Source organism: Peromyscus eremicus, chromosome 15, assembly GCF_949786415.1.
Source record: "Peromyscus eremicus chromosome 15, PerEre_H2_v1, whole genome shotgun sequence".
NCBI classification, from domain to species: Eukaryota; Metazoa; Chordata; class Mammalia; order Rodentia; family Cricetidae; genus Peromyscus; species Peromyscus eremicus.
Window position 1 is genome coordinate 10,349,578 of NC_081431.1, and position 18,355 is coordinate 10,367,932.

An 18,355-nucleotide genomic window follows, 5' to 3' on the forward strand; every position below is an offset into this window, starting at 1 on the left:
AACAGTATCTATTACCTTGATTTTTTAAAGTGTCCATTAAAGTCTGAGTAACATTTCTAAGGCAGGAAAATGATAAACGTTCACTGGCCAAAATGCTTTCCAGAGCCTAGAAGAAATAGAGTAATTCTAGTGATTATATGGCAACAAATTTGCTTTTATTTTATACATATACCTATATCTTTGCAATACACAATTTCAATACACACACCTGAGATTCAAGTTATATCAAAAGCAGTATGTAACCAATCCTATGTCCAGACAGAGAATGAAACAATTAGAGGGCAATTGCTGGGTCACAGAATGCCACGCAGCATGGAGAGCACAGCTGTTCTCCAACAGAAAGTCTGAATTGGCCTCTACCAGGAATGAATGAGAAGCAGAGGTTACTGGCATGCCAGTTATAACTTCATTCCCACTTGCTGCATATGCACATGGCAGGCTGCCATTTCCACATGGCTAGCTAGACACAATATCCACTCTACCCTCCCCACTCTCACTCCATCCAGATGTTTAAACATCTTCAATTTACAGGTTTTAAAATACCTCATCATACCTGAGGTAGCGGCCAGGGGAGACACCAATGAGTCAGGACAATTAAAGTTCATATTTACCTTTTTGTATTAGCATATTAAATTGGACTTTAGCTGCTGAGACACATAGTTTAAAACCCCTAACCCTATGCTGGCTGTGGTAGGGCATAGGACTCCCAGCACTCGGGAAGGCAGAGGCAGGCCGGTCTCTGTCAGTTCTATGTAAGCCAGAGCTACAAAGTGAGACTGGTCCAAAAATAAATAAAGTAGACTAAAGATAAATATCAGTCTCATAACACAATGATGTCTATGTTTGAGGGGGTGAAACGGGCACAGAAGGTGACTCATAAAACTACCAGTCCTATTTTGAGGCGACTATCCACAGTATAGAAAGAAAGTGACCAAAGAGACCAGAACCCAGGATAAATGTAATCCTCTTCGGCCTGCCAACAAGGCGGGCTGGTGGGCGAGCACACTTTCTTCCCATCACTGGACTCAGTCTCCTACAGTCTTTACTGAACTCTGCCTTTCCTCTCGTGTTAAAAGGCAACAGACATTTTGACTTTTCGAGCATTTTAAATAAAATCCATGCTTTCGTGTATGATTTGACGAGAGAGAAAGAGAATCCTTCGTAAGACAACTTGTGCCCTGCCGTCCTGCTCTGTGACGGACAGTAAGGGCAATGATGGCATCTGAGAGAGAACTTCTAGTTATGTCTTTCTCTACTTTATTCACTAAACTCTCTCAGATGGCTATGTCATCACAATGTCATGTTCAATAACTGAGATATTTGTTCTGAGGAAAATGAAAGCCAATTAGCAGTCAGTGGAATAAAAATCACAGAGACTTTCTTGCTCTATAATAAAACAATAAAGTATTTTTTAATGACTCCAACACAAATCACTCCTCACCAATTTCTCCCACATATGTAGTGAAGTAATAATATGCACACGTGTCCCTGTCTCTGCCCATGGTCCCTGGGATACAGCACCTCTAATTTCTAACAGTAATTTTCTGAGTGACAGGTGTTAGAAGAATCTGTTCTAATGACTAGTCTTGGCCCTGCTCCTAGGAAGGTGTGCTAAAACCCTGCAGAAAGAAAAGCTGGGAGAATGTTCTGCTGCAACATTTAGTGTTTGCCCCCAGATTCCTGACACAGAACTCCTGAGACCTGTGTAGCTCCATGGGAGAGAACACAAACACCTTCTGTTTCAGTGAGGTAGTCTCCAGCACAGTCTCAAGATGGGGCTAGTTACCATGGCAACCATCCAGGAGAGTAGAGAATTATAATTTTTAGACCCACTCCTAACCTCTGGGGAGGAGAAGCACTTAAGGATAAGTTGACCAATAATAGTCAATGATTCAATCAATCATGACTAAGTAATGAAACCTCCATAAACTCTTGCAAGGATAGAGGCTTTGGAACTTCAAATCGTGCTAAGGCTTTATAACATGCAGAGGCTCCTGCAGGGGACAGGGAGGCCACACCCCCTTCTCCACAAGCACTGCCCTGTGCACCTAGCTAGTTGTCAGTATTCTTTATAGTATCTGCTTCAACATACAAACACAAGAATTTCCCTGCGTTCTGGGAGCCACCTTAGCAAACAAGAGCAAAGGACAGGTCATATAGAATTCGTAGTTGGGCGGAAGCACAACAACCCACTAGTTGTTACTGGCATTTAAAAGTGGGGAAAGTTTTACGGGCCTGAGCCCTGCAGGTCGGTAAAGTCAAAACTGATCTTCAACAATGAGCTGGAACACGTGACACGCTGAGACCATGGTGCACAGGACTCAGCAGTAAAGTGCAGCGAGGAGAAGCAATCGGTCATCTGCTGACAGAGCTGAGGAAAGAGCCTGGCAGTCCCACTCTGTGTAAGTTCAGGACAAACCTGCAGCATGTGTACAGGAAACACACGCGTCATGGTTTCACTGAGAAACCAGAAGCAGCCTGAACGGTTCACTGGCAGGAGAGTGAACGTGAGCTGCAGCATGCACATTAGCAGGTTGCAACTGCAGTGCCATTAAGCGTGGGTCACCCACAGCAACACACTAAAAACAAGTCACAGAACACAACAGACAACGTGTCTCCAACAATAAAAGGCTGAAAACGTATCAAGACTTGTCAGAGGAGCTGCACAGAAATGAGGTATCAGTAAGAAAAATACAAAGCTCCTCAGGGATGAGATGGGTTGGGACTGAGGAGGGACAGCTGGAGTCTTCAGAGACTATTTCCTCAGGTGATAGTCACACACCTGTATTTATGCTATTATGTTTCCATTATTCCAGATTTATATATGGATGTGCATGTATAAAGCACATATATAATATAATAAGTTTTTTTTTAAAGAGAAACAATAGACACTCCTACATGGGGATATGAAAATAAATTTTTCTCAGGATCAAGTGATATATCAGTTTCTCAGCAGGAAAGTTCACTTAATATACACACTTACTTGTCTCTTGGTTGCGGGGTACTTTATATCAAGGATCAACTCCTTTATTTCCGTTTCAAGTGAATCTACAATGAGAAAATCCGATTGGAATTTTCAGTTTACTGAAGAAGTTCCTCTGAAAGAAAATAAGCTCTCTGCACTCTGCCACTCTAAAGGATGCACAGGGGCCCCTGCATTATCATTTTACTGAGAGTTTTAATAACCCCAAGACCAGCAGTTCTCAACCTGCAGGTCATGACCCCTCTGGAGGGTGGAATGACCCTTTCACCGGGGTTGCATATCAGATATTTACATTACGATTCATAACAGGAGCGAAATTACAGTTATGAAGTAGTAATGAAAATAATTTTATGGTTGGGGATCATCACATGAGGAACTGTATTAAGGGTCGCAGCATCAGGAAGGCTGAGAACCACTGCCCTGGATGCACATCATCCTCTCAGAGCACTGACAGAAGATGCCATGTCCCTCATCTCATCCTGGAAGAGGGTTGAGACAGCTCAGAACAGTCAGGTACTTTGCTGCACTCACAATGCCATGGCATTGTTATTACTTGATGTGATCAGAGGCACCTACCGAGCCCGGGAGACTTGGTTTTCAGCAGGGCCGCCAGTTTCTTCACCAGGTGCAGGTCCTTGGCTCTTTCACTCTTCTTGTCACTAAAATAACAAACACAACTTACTATACAATATGTATTTGTGTTCTTTCTACTCCTTTTTTGTTTATACGCTTCCTATTTAACTTTAAGGGATCATCTAGTGATAAAACAAACCACAAAGTACTAACTATAAAACAAACAAAACAAAACAAAAAAACCCAAGGTAAAGAACTAAGCAAATGTGCACAGGAAACTTGTAGCAGACACAAAGCAACTCTTACCTCAGTGCTAAATGGAAAGGCACGTTCACTGTTTTCACACTTGCAGACACCGGGTCAACAAGACAGATCTGGTAAGTCTGAGGCTGCCAACTCTGACTTGTCACATTGTTTAAGCCCATTATTTTGTAGCCAGGATACAGCAGCCTAAGGCAATCACATACCAGTGGGTGATTAGCAGCAGCAGGAGTCAAAATCCCACAAGGTGCTCTGACCGCAGCTACGTCTTCATCAACTCAGGGCTATCTATCCACTGGGCAAATACACACTGATGCCAGAAAGCTAATTGAGGCAGAACTAACTCAGAAGGAGGAGTCTACTCTCCTCAAAGGTTCTAGAAAACTGTATGAAGACAATCAAATCTGAAGCCCAACAGCAAATAAAGCGTGTGCCTTGCTTAGCATCATCACCGGGAAACTGGTGGGTTTTTCCTTTGGGGTCTTCACAACATAAGCAAAAGACAAACGGCTAGAGCAAGCTCACTAAACCAGTAGCAGACCATGGCATTCTCAGTAATATCTCTCTGCTATATAACACATAATCCTCAATTATACACCAGGCACTCCCAGGAAAACACGACAGAGCATTCTGCAATTCTCCAGCGCCCTGCAATCTGCTACACGGCTTTAATGAAGGCTTTAAGGAGAGCTCCCCTGTGTGTCTGTGACCAGTGACTGGCAGGGCTGGCAGCTTACCTGCAGTGCTTACCCACGTTGAAAGCTCCCACCCTCGGTCCTTGCTGTGTGTTCCACACTTCCAAAATTCCCCTCCGTGGCGCATAGATCACGAGGAACTGAGCTACGCGACTAGGACCTTGATTATTTCCAAAGGGGGAAAAATCCCCCTTTTCTGGTACTCTTTCATGAAGGTCCTCTACAATTTGAATCCATCCGATCTGTGCATCTCGATACCCTTGCAGACAGAAAGAGGCAGCTAGTCAGTTTATTCTTCTGGGCTCAACAGTAGCTCCTCATGCACTTCTGACTACTTAGGGGGAAGAAGGGCAACAGGAAAAGCCAGAGAAGTACATTATCTTTTTATTATTAGAGATCTTAAACAGAAAAGATCAAAAAAGTAATGACCTGTCACCCTAACATCAAATTTTAATATTTCACCATGTATATCTGCCTCAGATCACTCTTTTCTTTAAAAAGAAAATACTACAGACATCACCAAAGCTTCCTGAGTCCATCCCTGCTGGCTCCCATTCTCTTCCTTTCCTCTCTTTCAGAGATTCCTTCCCTTACAAAACAAAACAAAAAAAAGGACGTGGGCAGAGTATTAGTTTGGCTAGCTGAAAATAAGCAAAGACAAAGTCATCCTCCTGCTACCCAAGCTCCCTGGTGGACAGAAGATGGAGGCAGGTGGCAGAGTAGACTTGGGATGCTAAGAGCTGACGCTGTCTTGTCTGGGGTGGCCCTCTGAGCACTAACACACACAGGAAGGGCTGTGACTGAAGCAGCTGCAAACCTCAGGCATCACTGTCAGCCTTACAAGTGGAGGAGCAATGCAGGGGCATGACAGACCTAAGGGGTGCAGGAGAAAGGTCAGGAGCATTACGTTGAGATGTGTTACCTTTGTTCACGCTGTGGGACATTTGTTTAATGATGCAAAGATGGGCGGCATTCTTTCATGCTGCATTTGTTTAACTCTATGAAGCTGTGTTACTTTGCCTGTCTAAAACACCTGATGGACTAATAAAGAGCTGAATGGCCAAGGCGGGAGAGAGAAATAGGTGGGGCTGCTGGGCAGAGAATAAATAGGAGGAGAAATCTAGGGAAGAGCAAGGAGCGAGAAAAGGAGAAGGAGAGGAGGACATCAGGGGCCAGCCACCCAGCCAGCCACAGAGTAAGAAGGAAAGAAAGATATATAGAATAAAGAAAGGTAAAAAGCCAGAGGCAAAGCATAGTCAAAGAGAAATTGTATATTTTAAGATAAAGAAAGCTGGCTAGAAACAAGCCAAGGTAAGGCCAGACATTTATTAGTAAGAATAAGTCTCTGTGTATTTATTTGGGAGCTGGGTGATGGGCCCCCAAAGATTGGGAAAAAAAGAATCAACTACAGTTAAAAGTGTCTATGATGAGTTGGAGGTATAGTGCAGTGGGAGCATGCACAAGGCCCAGGGTGCAAAGCCTAGCACCACAAACAACATAAAAGCCAAACTAACCAACAAAAAGCCACTGCTTTAATTGATGATGTATCAATTAACTACCAGCCAAGTGTTGTTGACCTGAGTTGATATTAAAAAGAAAAGTCATAGAATTCTGAATACTGTTATTAACCAAGAGTGGAGGATGATAAAGTTGCTCAACTACTGGGGTAAAAAGTGAGGCAACTTTTCCTCCATTTTTGTAGGGAAGTACCTTTCCACATCCGTATTGCAATCCCTCGAGCGACATCCAACAAAATAACTCTTCCAAAATCATCTGTGACTGCTGCCAGGGTGTTACAAGGAGACAGGCATATGCTTTCTCCATGGCGTCTAGAATCCGGAAGTCCAAATCTATCATTAAAAAAAACAAAACAAATAAAAACTAAAATCACATCCAAAGCTAGAAATGTAGAATAATATAATTCACAAATAAAATAGACATGTCTATTTCTAAATGAAGAAATAAACCTTGCCTGGATCGATAACTCATCATAGTTGGCATTTACAACACAAAATACCTAAAAGAACCATGCTCCCACAGTATTATTTTGTCCCTCCCGTCTTTCTTTGAGTAAGAGTCTTGTCACAGAAGACAGCACAACCAACTCTGCTGCAGGATGCTCTGCTCCAACACAGGCATCTTCTGTTTCAGTCCCCCAATGTGTTCTCTTTGTCTAGACACCAATACATCTATCTGTGATGGTTAATCTTGGCATCTGAAATGGTAAGAACTTGGGCTGGACTGAGAAATGCCCAGGACATAATAAGGGGCACTTCTGGGGTGTCTGCAGTGTGTTTCCACAGATGACTAGGGAATGTGGGCTCTGACCTTGGACAGAGTAATCCCTTGACAGATTTAGGATACAATGGCATCATTGAGAGGTGGTGAAAATCAGAAGGGGACACTTAATTGAAAGCTGTAGGTCACTGAGTTGGGGGAGGTGAGGGGGGCGCGTGTCCTTGGAAGCTGTATCTTACTCTGGCCTTTTCCTGGATCCCATCCTTCTACACTCAATTAAGAAGTTAATGGCTCTCCTTGGCCACATTTCCACTGCAGTGATTTTCTCCTCAAGAACATTGGATCAACTGACAGTGGACTGAACCCTTTTGGAAATGTGGACCAAAATAAATTTTTCCTGCTTTAAGCTGTTTTTGTCAAATATTTTGACCTTAATAACACAAAAGTAACTAACCCTCTGTCTGAAGCAAGAACTTTCTACAAAGTTTCTGCTAAAGTGCTATTGGACTGTAACCAACTTATGAGAATTCTCAGTGCGCCAGAAGCGAACGGAATGAAAAGGAAGGGAGCTCACATAGAAAAAGCCCTTGACAAACTTGGTCACATCAGCGATCAGGTGTGTTGTAACATATGGTAAGGGAGGCTGGGAAACAGGTCAGTGTGGTGCTTGCCTCGCATGAAGGAAGTCCCAGGACTGTCCAGAAGAAAAGCAACTTCCTTTGCTTAGAAAGTAATGAATGAAAATCTACAAACCTCAAAAAATTGATTTTACTAACAGTTAATTAGTCAGCTTTCTCCAGGTGAAGAACATCTTTTAAAAAGGGAGCTGCAGTATTACTTTTATGGTGGTATTTTGTATTAGGTAATAAGCAACAATTACAAAGAAAGCCAAGCAAAAATCAAGCCCTCTCTTCCCCCAAATTAAAGTAACAACAAAACTGATACACTTCGATGTTCTAGAGTAAAACAAGAAGGAAATCTAGTTCTGAAGGGCTACCCTCATCACGGAACTCATGATGTGGTTGAAAAAGAATTCCACATGAGGAGTAATTCTCAGGAGCCCGCAGAGTCACGGAATAAGAAAATCATCTATGGCCCAAGTAAGTGTGAATATAACAGCGCTGCTCAAAGCACCCAGAGAGAAACAGAGACGCGCTCACAGACTTGCCTCACAGCTAGGGGAGTGGCTGGCTCCATCTTGGGCTTCTGCTTCTGGCCAGTTTCTTCTTCGTGCTTGCTTTTCCAACCAAGCCAACCGCTGAAGGGAGAGGACACACGTAAGTAAAATAAACTAGGGGAACGATTTCAAGGGTCTTAGAGTACAGACTACTAAAGTCTAGGCACAATCAAGCCAGCCCAAATCAGACCATTTAAAAACGCAGCTTCATTACCTGGCAGCGCTAAAGAGAGCGGAAGTCAGTTTACTTGCAACTGCGAGTGCGACATGAGACAGCAGTGGCTGAGTGCTTCCCTGCAAAACAGGCATGCGCACAAAACTGAGATGGAGCTTGTCGTCTACAGGAGACTTACATAAATGCAAGTTGCAAAGTCTGCACCAGCGGCTCTTTATGGAGGCATTGGCCTCAGTAGCAGCAACAAGACTGAGTAAGCCTAGGATTTAGAGGTAAAATCCGCGAGCAGCCCAAGGTGCTCCCCAAGTATTTTGGCCTCAGCAATGCAAACTAACACACTGACTGAAGCAAGGACTTCCTGTTGTGCCGAGCTGATGCTGGCTGTGGATTTCCCAGCGGTACACAACTAGCTCTCCCCTGCCCCTTTCTTTTTTAGTAAATATATATTTGTGTAACAGTAAAAAGACAGTTCAGCACATCCAGAGAAGGCTACTTCTTAAGTGAGAAATGTTGCCAAATGTAATGGTTAACTTTTCTCTATTTTAGGAAACAATTTTCAAAGCTTGTATCAACAATAATGGGAGCTTGTTCTGTCTCACAGTTCATTTATTCTAATCCCTGGTGGGTGGACATAATTAACCCGCAGCTGCACCCATATTTAAACAAAATGTAGCTGTCAAAAAACTTAGGGCTTCAGAGACCAAAAATTATTGGTTTTACCTTGGGTTTCTGTTACACACACACACACACACACACACACACACACACACACACACACACACACACACACCACATTGTGGGGAGCTGAGAACAAGATCTCATGTAGATCAGACTAGCTTCAAACTTGCTATGTAGTACAGATGACCTTGAATTTCTGATCTTTCTGCCTCCATCTCTCCCAATGCTAGAATGATAGGTCTTATATGTTGCTGGAGATCCAACTCGGACTTCAGGCATGCTAAGCAAGTGGTGTACCAACTCAAGTACACCCCCAAAGCTTTGCTGTGATTTTAAGAGCTTTTCAGGTAATCTAAATAACTTACAAGAAACTCAGACTGCTCACATGGCACAGTGGGTAAAGGTACATGCAGCATAAGCCTGATGGCCTGAGTTCAATCACCAGAACCCACACAGAAATGCCAGATGCAGTAGTGTGCATCTGTAAGCCCGGCTCTCCCAGGGAGATGGGCGGGGGAACTGGAAGTTCATCTCAGCCAGCTACAAGGTAGAAGGAAAAGCAAATGTCCAAGAGTTATCCTCTCTCACACATACATCACACAGACACAACTATCTATACACAATAATTTCTTTAATTATAAAAAAATTTTAGAAGACACTTGTGATTAATTTTAGCTTCAGGTAAAACTTAGAATTTTAAACTTCATCTTTCTAAGGCTATGTTACTATATCTAACTTTTAGGCAAGTTAAAAATCAAGAGTGGCTCTCCTCATGGTGAAACTCATACCTCTAGAGCATAGAAGAAGCCAGTGAACGGACTGGACCCCACAGTGATATACTGAGACATAGCAGGTGGACTGTTTTTAATGGCTGCATTAAATCCACCAATATTGGAAGCAGTCTTCATTTGATCAAAAGGTGACAGAGTCATAATACCTTATAATTTAAAGAAAAAAGAGACAAGAACCACAGTTTGAATACATTAAAATGACTTCATTTAAGTGATTATTTTTGACATTTGTTCTAAGATGCTACTGAGTTAGTTTTATTTCAAAACTATAAAATGCTTTGCTTTTTAAAATGCTGATAAATATTAAAAGCATTAACCTGAATTTCAAGCATAGCTGTTTTTTATCTCCATTACTTTAATGACCCCTTGCAATGACATTACTATTTTACCAACTGTTTCAACCTACTAATCCTGCTATTTTCCCCCTCTATTTATCAAGCAACTCTTGGGTTCCCTTTCCCTTATCATCCAGCTTAGAAATATCTTCTATTACAGCCCTTCCCAGAAGCCCTTGCACTAATCTTGCTCCATACGCTCTCCAGAGTAAATCTTAAGTAAAACTTAAGAAGTTTCTGCTCCTGAGAGAAACAGTTGTTGACATAAGACCCAACCCCAGCCCCGCTGTCCTAGCACTTTCCCTACTCCCAATCCTTTGCGATCCATATGCTGAACAAAGCAGACTGTCTGGCACTAATGGCCGGTGCAGACCTGGCTAGCCTGCTCTCTGCAGCAATACTAACTTGGTCTTCTAGCCTACACACTTCTGCATGTTGGCAGCTGGATCTAGACGAACGATGCTTTTGTCACAAGTGCTGGAACTGTGCTTCATGCATACAGGGTGAAACAGCTCACTGAGGACCCTCTTCTCCCATCCCTTTAAAAGCTGTAGAGCCACTTTAAAAAATAAATTCACATTCACTGTTTTCATTAAGAATGATATAAATCTTACTCGTGGCTGAGAAAGCTTTCAACTATACTTCTATTTCCTTAGCTGAGATTTTCCCACTGGGGTTATAATCTTGTCATTGGAAGTTTTCCCCAAACACAAGCCCTTTCCATACTGTGAAACACACTGAATTTCCTCTGCACATAAATCTCCATAAAGTCAAGTCCACTGGACCACTTCCACTTTTGCCTCATACCTATGAGGGCTTCCTTGACAGTGACATGTGAACAGGGGCTTGCACTGAGTGAGGGAAAAACCACATGGCTAGGTGGGCAATGTTTCAGGCAGGGGAGCAGCAATTATAATGTTTTGCAGGAGGCCCCTGGGTGTTCTGTGGAGCCAGATCAGCACATCCAATGCAGTGAGAGACAGGCTGGGAGACAAGGCCAACCAGCACCTGAGCAAGCAATAGGCCCTGAGTGCAACTGGGAGGGATCAAGGGAGGGGGGGGAGGAGGCGGGTGGAAGAAGAACGAGAAAAGAGCAGCAAGTGTGAGGGAAAGAAATCAAGAATTTAGTATTGGAGGTCAAGTTTGGACATCTGTAAAAGTGTTCAAAAAACTGGCCAGCACTGGAGATGAGGAGTGGAGATGCTGTAATTTTATTTCTTGTACTTATTTGTTACTTTGAAGATAGGAAGTGGACACATTTATTATGAAACAAACCCACTCCAGCCTGGCTTCTGGGCTCACCTCTCCCCTCCAACTGCTCATCAAGTCAATACAGAGATCCAAGCCAAACCCAGTGACCCACCCTTTCTCTTGAATGCTGCTGTCTCACAGGACCCACCCAAACCATTTCTACCTGCAGCCCCAACTGCCTCTGAACCTCAGATCACACGTCTGTCTGCCTGCTCCACGCTCTACCAGAATATGCTTTTGCCAGAAGTCAACATGCAAAAACCTCACTCTTGTCTTGCCCTCTGTAAATATCCTCCTCATTCTCCTTCCAGTGAACAACCTGCTTATCCACTCAGCTGCTCACACTTAACACCTGCGATCCCATCGCTTAGGAGGGTGGGGGTGGGTCCTTGAGTCCTTTTCTCTCATTTCTCAAACTCATACCCAAGCGACTGTACAATGTACTCCACATTACTGCTTCTGCTCTCAGTCTATCATTCTCACATGCCTGAATTACCAAAATACTCCTATTGCTTTGCTTTCTCTTCCACACCTGTCTCTAAAGAGCACCCGAGGGGTACTTTTGTTTTTGTTTATTTGAGACAGGGCTTTTCTACATAGTCCTGGCTGTCTTAGAAACCATGAATTCAGAATGAAATTCAACTTCCTTATTTTCAGCTCTGACCCTCTGTACATCTCCAACCTGACTCCCCTTTTCCACACTCACTCTGACTATCAAGCTATGCTGACCTCCCTTGTTTCTCAGATCCTCTGAGGTTTTTGGGGTCCTCAGGCCTATGTTCATTTTGTGTCCTCTGCTGAGAAAGCTCTGGCTACAAATCTTCCTGCAGCTGGCTCCTCACCCTTTCCGTCTCAGTCCAGGTGTGTCCTCTGGAGAGGTCTCTTCTTAGCACTTCCTTTACTCTAGAGCAGCGGTTCTCAACCTCCCTAATGCTGTGACCCTTTAATATAGTTCCTCATGGTGTGCTGACCCCAACCATAAAATTATTTCATTGCTACTTCCTAACTGTAATTTCCATACTGCTATGATATTTACACAATGTAAATATCTGTAAATACGCAGGCTATCCGCTATGTGACCCTGTGAATGGGTTGTGACCCAGGGTTGAGAACCACTCCTCTAGAACATAACTCTCTGCTGAGTTCCTCCACAATGTCGACTAGTGTTTTGATAGCACCACAGTTACTCATTTAGTTATGTTTATCTCTACCACAGAACACAAGCTTTCCCAGGGCAGGGTCTGGATTGTCATGTTTCCAGCACCAGCATTACCTAAGGAATAATAGGTATTTATTTATTGAATGAGTTAAGACTTTACATAAAGATGTACATAAAATAAAGTTTATTGTACCTTTTGTTTTCTCATTTGTAGGCTGGGGAGTAAATGAATAGAACAATGTTTTCTATCCAATCATTTTCCCCAGCCAGCTTCAATGTTCCAAAGTTTAATTAACAGAGCAGGGAGGAGACCCTGGGCTGAACTCAACACTTTGGAAATTTTATGTTAGCATTTCTCTTAGCAAAAACCTGAAGACACACCCAACTGTTTACCAGGAAGGCATTCAATAGAGCAGTCTACACGAGAATGACATGCAGGGCTGTGAGGACGGAGCCTCCTGTCAGCCCTCTACACCACTCCTGCCTTTCCTAGACCAGACTTTCGACAGTTCCTGCCGACTTCTGCCTGAATTCAGACAATGAGAATCCGTCAGGAGACCAAAGAGAGAACAGAGAATGAAGACGGGACGTCTTTTTCCCTGGCTCCTTCCCTGAAAACTGGCCATGAGCCCGAGGAAAGTCATCCTGCTCCCCAGGCGCCAATCCCGGTCACTATCTCTAAGTTTGAGGAGGACTCGCGTCCGCCCTTAACTCTTCAGGCTTAGCAGTGATTGACAGCCTGGCTGCTAGAGGGCTCATTCTCTTACTGTCAGATTACGTCATGTTGCTCCATGCTGGGGCTTTCTCTTTCTCCTTGATTCCTCCTACAGCTGTCTAATCTTACGTGTATCTTTCAGTTAGCCTCGTGCTTCTGAACAGAGTCATGACTTTTTAGCTCTTCATTTCTGCTTTGGCTCCCCCCCCCCCCACCTTCCTTTGGTATATGAGTCTTATATAATGTAGTCTGGCCTCCAACTCCCAACCCTTCTGCCTTGTCTCCCAAGCCCTGAGATGACAGGTATGTACCACCATACCAGTCTTTGATTCTCTACTCCTGAAAACACGACAGGCCTTCAGATACTGCCATGGGAAGAAATCTGCTTCATATATGTCCTATTGGTTCAAAGTAAGGTCATTACAAGAATCAGAATGTCAGCATACAAATGACATCAAAAGAGTGAGTGACTACTGAGAACTACAGTATTGATGCTGAGGGCAAAATTAAATCTACTAAAACTGCTACTCGATCTTTTTTTTTTTTTTTTTTTTTGGTTTTTCGAGACAGGGTTTCTCTGTGTAGCTTTGTGCCTTTCCTGGAACTCACTTGGTAGCCCAGGCTGGCCTCGAACTCACAGAGATCCACCTGGCTCTGCCTCCCGAGTGCTGGGATTAAAGGCGTGTGCCACCACTGCCCGGCTGCTACTCCATCTTAAAGATACAAACCTAGTGAAAAAATTCAGAACTAACTTCCCAGTGTCTCACTGAAGGCAGTGGATTTTTTTTTATGTAAGAATAAAATGTCAATTTCTAATAAGTTAGATGCGTCAATAAAAAAGTGTAAGAATAAAAATAGAACTAGTAATACTTACCAATACTAGCATGATCAATAATAGTGTCAATATCTTGCAGACCCCACTTCTTGTAAGCTAATGGTGGTGGTTGTATGTTCTCATTGCCTGATGCCGCAGCTGTCAAAAATAAAAAAATCAGACAATTAAGATGGATAGAATGACGTTTATCAAAAAGACATCTAATATAAAATTTGCTATTCTAAAATGTCAACTACAAGGAAGCACAGTAATAAAAAAACTCCTAAGATGAGATTTACTCACGCATGGCAACACACACAGACGCAACTGCTAAGTGCCCTGCTGACCCTGGCCTGGGTGAGCAGCAGCCTTCGCCTGTGGCAGACAACCCTGCAGGAGCCTGCAAGCCTTCTGCTGCCCAACGGGAGGACGACGAGCTCAAACCTCTGCCAGCAGCGAGCTTCGGCACTGCCTGAGAGCCCAGGCTTTCAGTCTGCAAGCCTGTGTGCTTCAAGAGGTTGGAGGCACCTGCTGACCATCTGACTACACTACCTGGCTAAAAGGGCAGACTTTATTTTGGTCTTATACACAACAAATAAATAGGGATTGTGGTTAAAAAAAAAAGCCATCAATACCACTAACACAATTGTCTCTTGCTAGTTTTTTAATAGAATTCTTACCTACAAACAACTGTTGTTCTCTTTTGGTAAATACATTCATGGTGACTATTTCCTAAGCACAGACTCACATACCACAGTCTATCCTGAACTTGAGATCCTCTCGCTTTAGCCTCCCAGTAATGGTGACTGTTTCACCAATCTCAAAATAATGAAGTTACAATGGGTTAAATTTAAACAATTTAAAAGATAATGAAAATAGGTATAAAAATTCAAAGTATTCTGACGTGAGGAAAAAACATGTATACTTACTGAAAAGAACCACAGAACCAAGACTTGAGAATTTTACCAATCACAGCCTGCTGAGACAATCTGTCCACTGAAGGTATAGTAAAGGTGTACACAGGCTTATATTCCCTCCAGAAAAACTGCTTGTTTTGTATCTTATGTAAAGTTAGCTTAGAAACACACACACACACACACACACACACACACACACACACACACACACGTTATATATGTTAAGCATATATGTATTGTTAAGCAGCAAACATATCCTAAGAAACTGTTCTCAGCAGGCTGGCAAGATGGCTCCTTCAGTATTGCACACAAGCATGAGGACCTGTCACCCCAGCAGCCATGTAAGAACCACAGTGTGACACCTGTGACAAACCCGTGACAACACTTCTGGAGGGGTGAAGACAGGCAGGAGGTCCCTGGACTCACTGGCCAGCTAATCTTGCTGAACCAGTGAGCTCCGGGCTCAGTGACGGACCTTGTCTCGAATGAATGAAGGAAGGAAGGAACAAATAAAGTGGAGAGTGCTGAGGGGACACCCTTGCTGTTGACCCTAGCTTCCACACACACTCCATCATTAGCACAATGAGGCTCCTTGATTATCTGTGCAGCTTTCAACCTCTAACAATGAAGCCCTCACACACGAGGTTCAGACCGCCAGGATCTTTCCACTGACAAGTGCTTCAAATAAAGAGGCTAGCCGGGCGGTGGTGGCGCACGCCTTTAATCCCAGCACTCGGGAGGCAGAGCCAGGCGGATCTCTGTGAGTTCAAGGCCAGCCTGGGCTACCAAGTTGAGTTCCAGGAAAGGCGCAAAGCTACACAGAGAAACCCTGTCTCGAAAAACCAAAAAGAAAAAAAAAAAAAAAAGAAAAAAGAAAACAGAAAAGAGGCTGTGCTGACCCGCTGGGCCCTCTTCCCTGTGAGGGAATGTGCCAGCACACAGGACACCTCTATCCTCGGTGAGTCAGAGGACTTTAGTACATGTGCCCTATAGCTTCTCATCCAGGGAAAGGTTTGCTAACTGCACCAAAATCCTCACCCAGTGACCAAATTTCTCCCAACCCAGCTATATCTCTGAGTTAAGTGAAGCAAGCTGCTCACAAGCTCCCACATCCCACTGCCAACATCTGAACAGCACGGAGGCGCCAGCCCCTGCTTCTAAACAACATCCCCCTGCAGGAGACACCTCACTTGTGTGAGGAGGCCACACTGAATAAAATTATCATCACCAGAAGTTAGACCCTTCTTGCCAAAACATTACCTTTGGCCACCTGGTTTCGACAAGCACGGAGAGACTGAAAAAGACTGAAGCCATCAATGGTCACAATGGCCGCGGGGTATAAGATGCTCAGCTCTTCATTCTGTGTGGGAATGAAGAAAACACACCCTTTCTTAAACAGACACAACAAATACACACCTTCCCTTTTAAAAACACTTAAGAATCACACTCAGTTAACTACTAAAACAGCCATCTGCAAACACCAGCAGCCAGAGAAAGCAGCAGAAGGCAGCAGGAACTAATTTCAGGACGCCTTCTGGCCAAAGACTTCAACTTCCTCTCAAATATGAGCTTTGCCTGTAGTAGGAAATGGTTTCTGGATAATGGTTGAGAGTAAAAATTTTGTTCCAGCTCACGAGAAATAGTCATTATAGAGATGTAAGTCATGTGCTAAAAACAGAAGCTCACAGGGTGTGGTGGCACATGCCTTTGATTCCAGGTGAGGCAGAGATAGGCGGATCTCTGAGTTCAAGACCAGCCTGGTCTACAGAGTGAGTTTTAGGATAGCCAAGACTACATAGAGAAATCCAGTGTAAAAACAAACAAACAAACAAACAAAAAATAAACAAACAAAACACCTCAATACCTCACAGATGCTCACTTGAAATCAGAGGCTTGTCCCAATACACATTCTCAAATAAATTCATACACATCTGCATAAGTTTATCATACACATTTTATATACACATTTGGCCTACAGCACAGTACTGAGTGTGATGCCTCTAATCATCAATACTACAGTTATTTATTTACTTATAGTTATAGTGCTGAGGACTTAACTCAAGTCTTATATACTAGGCAGGCATTTTGTCAATTATGCTTCATCCCAATCCTAATTTTCCCATTTTATTAAGCACAGATATGATTTAATTTTGTTTTTTGTCACAATCTTCGCCTCAGTAATTTTTAAAAATCCAATTTCAAGTAGGGCATGATGAGATACACCTATAATCACAGCACTAGGGAGGCAGAGGTAGAGGGATTATGGGTTCCAGGACAACATGAGCTATACAAAGAAACACCAAACCCCCAAACAACAAACACACCCCCACAGGCACCCCCCTGACTCCAGTCTCTCACACTGTGGCCTAAAAACAAGTGCTCCAGCAGCCTGTGACTGCACCTCTGCCTTCTCTGGGAGCTTTTCTAATCCTCTGCATCAATTCTGAGTTCAAACAAACTTGGATTACTCTGCTTACCAATCAGATTCTGCTTTCTAATGGGTTTCTTTGTTAGTTACCATGCACAAAATTCTACATTTGAGCCTTCCCTCACTTTTCTCCTGACTCCTGGAAATATAACCCTTTCTTCTCCCACTAACCAATCAAATTGCATTCTCCTTATCCAAGGCCCACAGCCAACCTCACCCCATGGAATTTCCTCCTCTCAGGACAGCCATAGCTCAGTCTTTCCCCTGCAGTTTATTTTGACTGTGTGATTGACTGACTGTTTATTTTCTTGATTAATTCATTCTTAGATGCTGACAGACAAAATCTAGTTTCTCGTACTGGATTGCTTTTTCTATAACTCCTGTAATTTATTGTGCAGTTTAAGTCCATGTATGCATTCAGTATATGTCTGCTTGACTTGGGTTTTCTGGAACTAAATAGTGCAAAAAGAAAGACTAATTATAACGTTATAATAATAATAACTAATTATTAACCCTACCCCGTAAATGGAAGAAAAGCATCTTGGTTCAGTAGTGCTATGGTAACTGTTTTACTGTGAGACAGACACTTTTTTTAACTATTGGTAATTTTGACATTTGAATTAAAATTGAAAAGGTACAAAGTTTCATTAATATATTTTTACCTTAAGTTGCTGTGGTGGTTTGGCCCCCATAGGTTCACAGATTTGAATGCTTGGTCACCAAGGACTGGTACTATTAAGAGGTGTGGCCTTGTTGGAGGAAATGTCACATGGGAGTGGGCTTTGGGTTTCAAACACTCAAGGCAGGCCTAGTGTCTCTCACTCTTTCTGCTGCCTGCAGATGCAGAACTCTCAGCTCCTCCAGCACCGTGTCTGCCTGCATGCCACCATGCTTTCCACCATGACAATAACAGACTAAACCTCTGAACTGTAAGCCAGCCCCAATTAAATGTTTTCCTTTATAAAAGTTGCAGTGGTCATGGTGTCTTTTCATAGTAATAAAACACAAAGATAGTTATCTCAACACAGTATTTCATTTATAAAATATAAAGACTGGTATTCTACTTAGCTACAAATTACATTTCTAGAATACGCCAGCTCAGCTAACTGTGCCACAAGACAAATCTCTCAATTTCCAGGCAGAAAAAGCAAAACAAAACTGCTTC

At 43.0% G+C, this 18,355-nt stretch overlaps 1 protein-coding gene and 1 non-coding gene across 3 annotated transcripts in view; both read right to left on the reverse strand.

The window, feature by feature from the left end:
- The window catches only part of Rab3gap2 (RAB3 GTPase activating non-catalytic protein subunit 2), an 85,506-nt gene that overhangs the window by 33,454 nt on the left and 33,697 nt on the right, over positions 1–18,355 (reverse strand). For both annotated transcript variants that reach the window (XM_059280964.1, XM_059280963.1), the window contains exons 8-18: positions 16,023–16,122; positions 13,906–14,004; positions 9,569–9,717; positions 8,142–8,221; positions 7,919–8,008; positions 6,223–6,362; positions 4,555–4,771; positions 3,863–4,006; positions 3,560–3,642; positions 2,984–3,048; positions 16–106 (exon numbers count right to left, since the gene is read on the reverse strand). In XM_059280964.1, coding sequence (XP_059136947.1) covers positions 16–106; positions 2,984–3,048; positions 3,560–3,642; positions 3,863–4,006; positions 4,555–4,771; positions 6,223–6,362; positions 7,919–8,008; positions 8,142–8,221; positions 9,569–9,717; positions 13,906–14,004; positions 16,023–16,122 — 1,258 coding nt within the window. The remainder of the gene's footprint in view (positions 1–15; positions 107–2,983; positions 3,049–3,559; positions 3,643–3,862; positions 4,007–4,554; positions 4,772–6,222; positions 6,363–7,918; positions 8,009–8,141; positions 8,222–9,568; positions 9,718–13,905; positions 14,005–16,022; positions 16,123–18,355) is intronic.
- Positions 12,523–12,654, reverse strand: LOC131925877 (small nucleolar RNA SNORA36 family). Its single transcript, XR_009383377.1, has one exon. It is a non-coding gene; the product is annotated as a small nucleolar RNA SNORA36 family (small nucleolar RNA).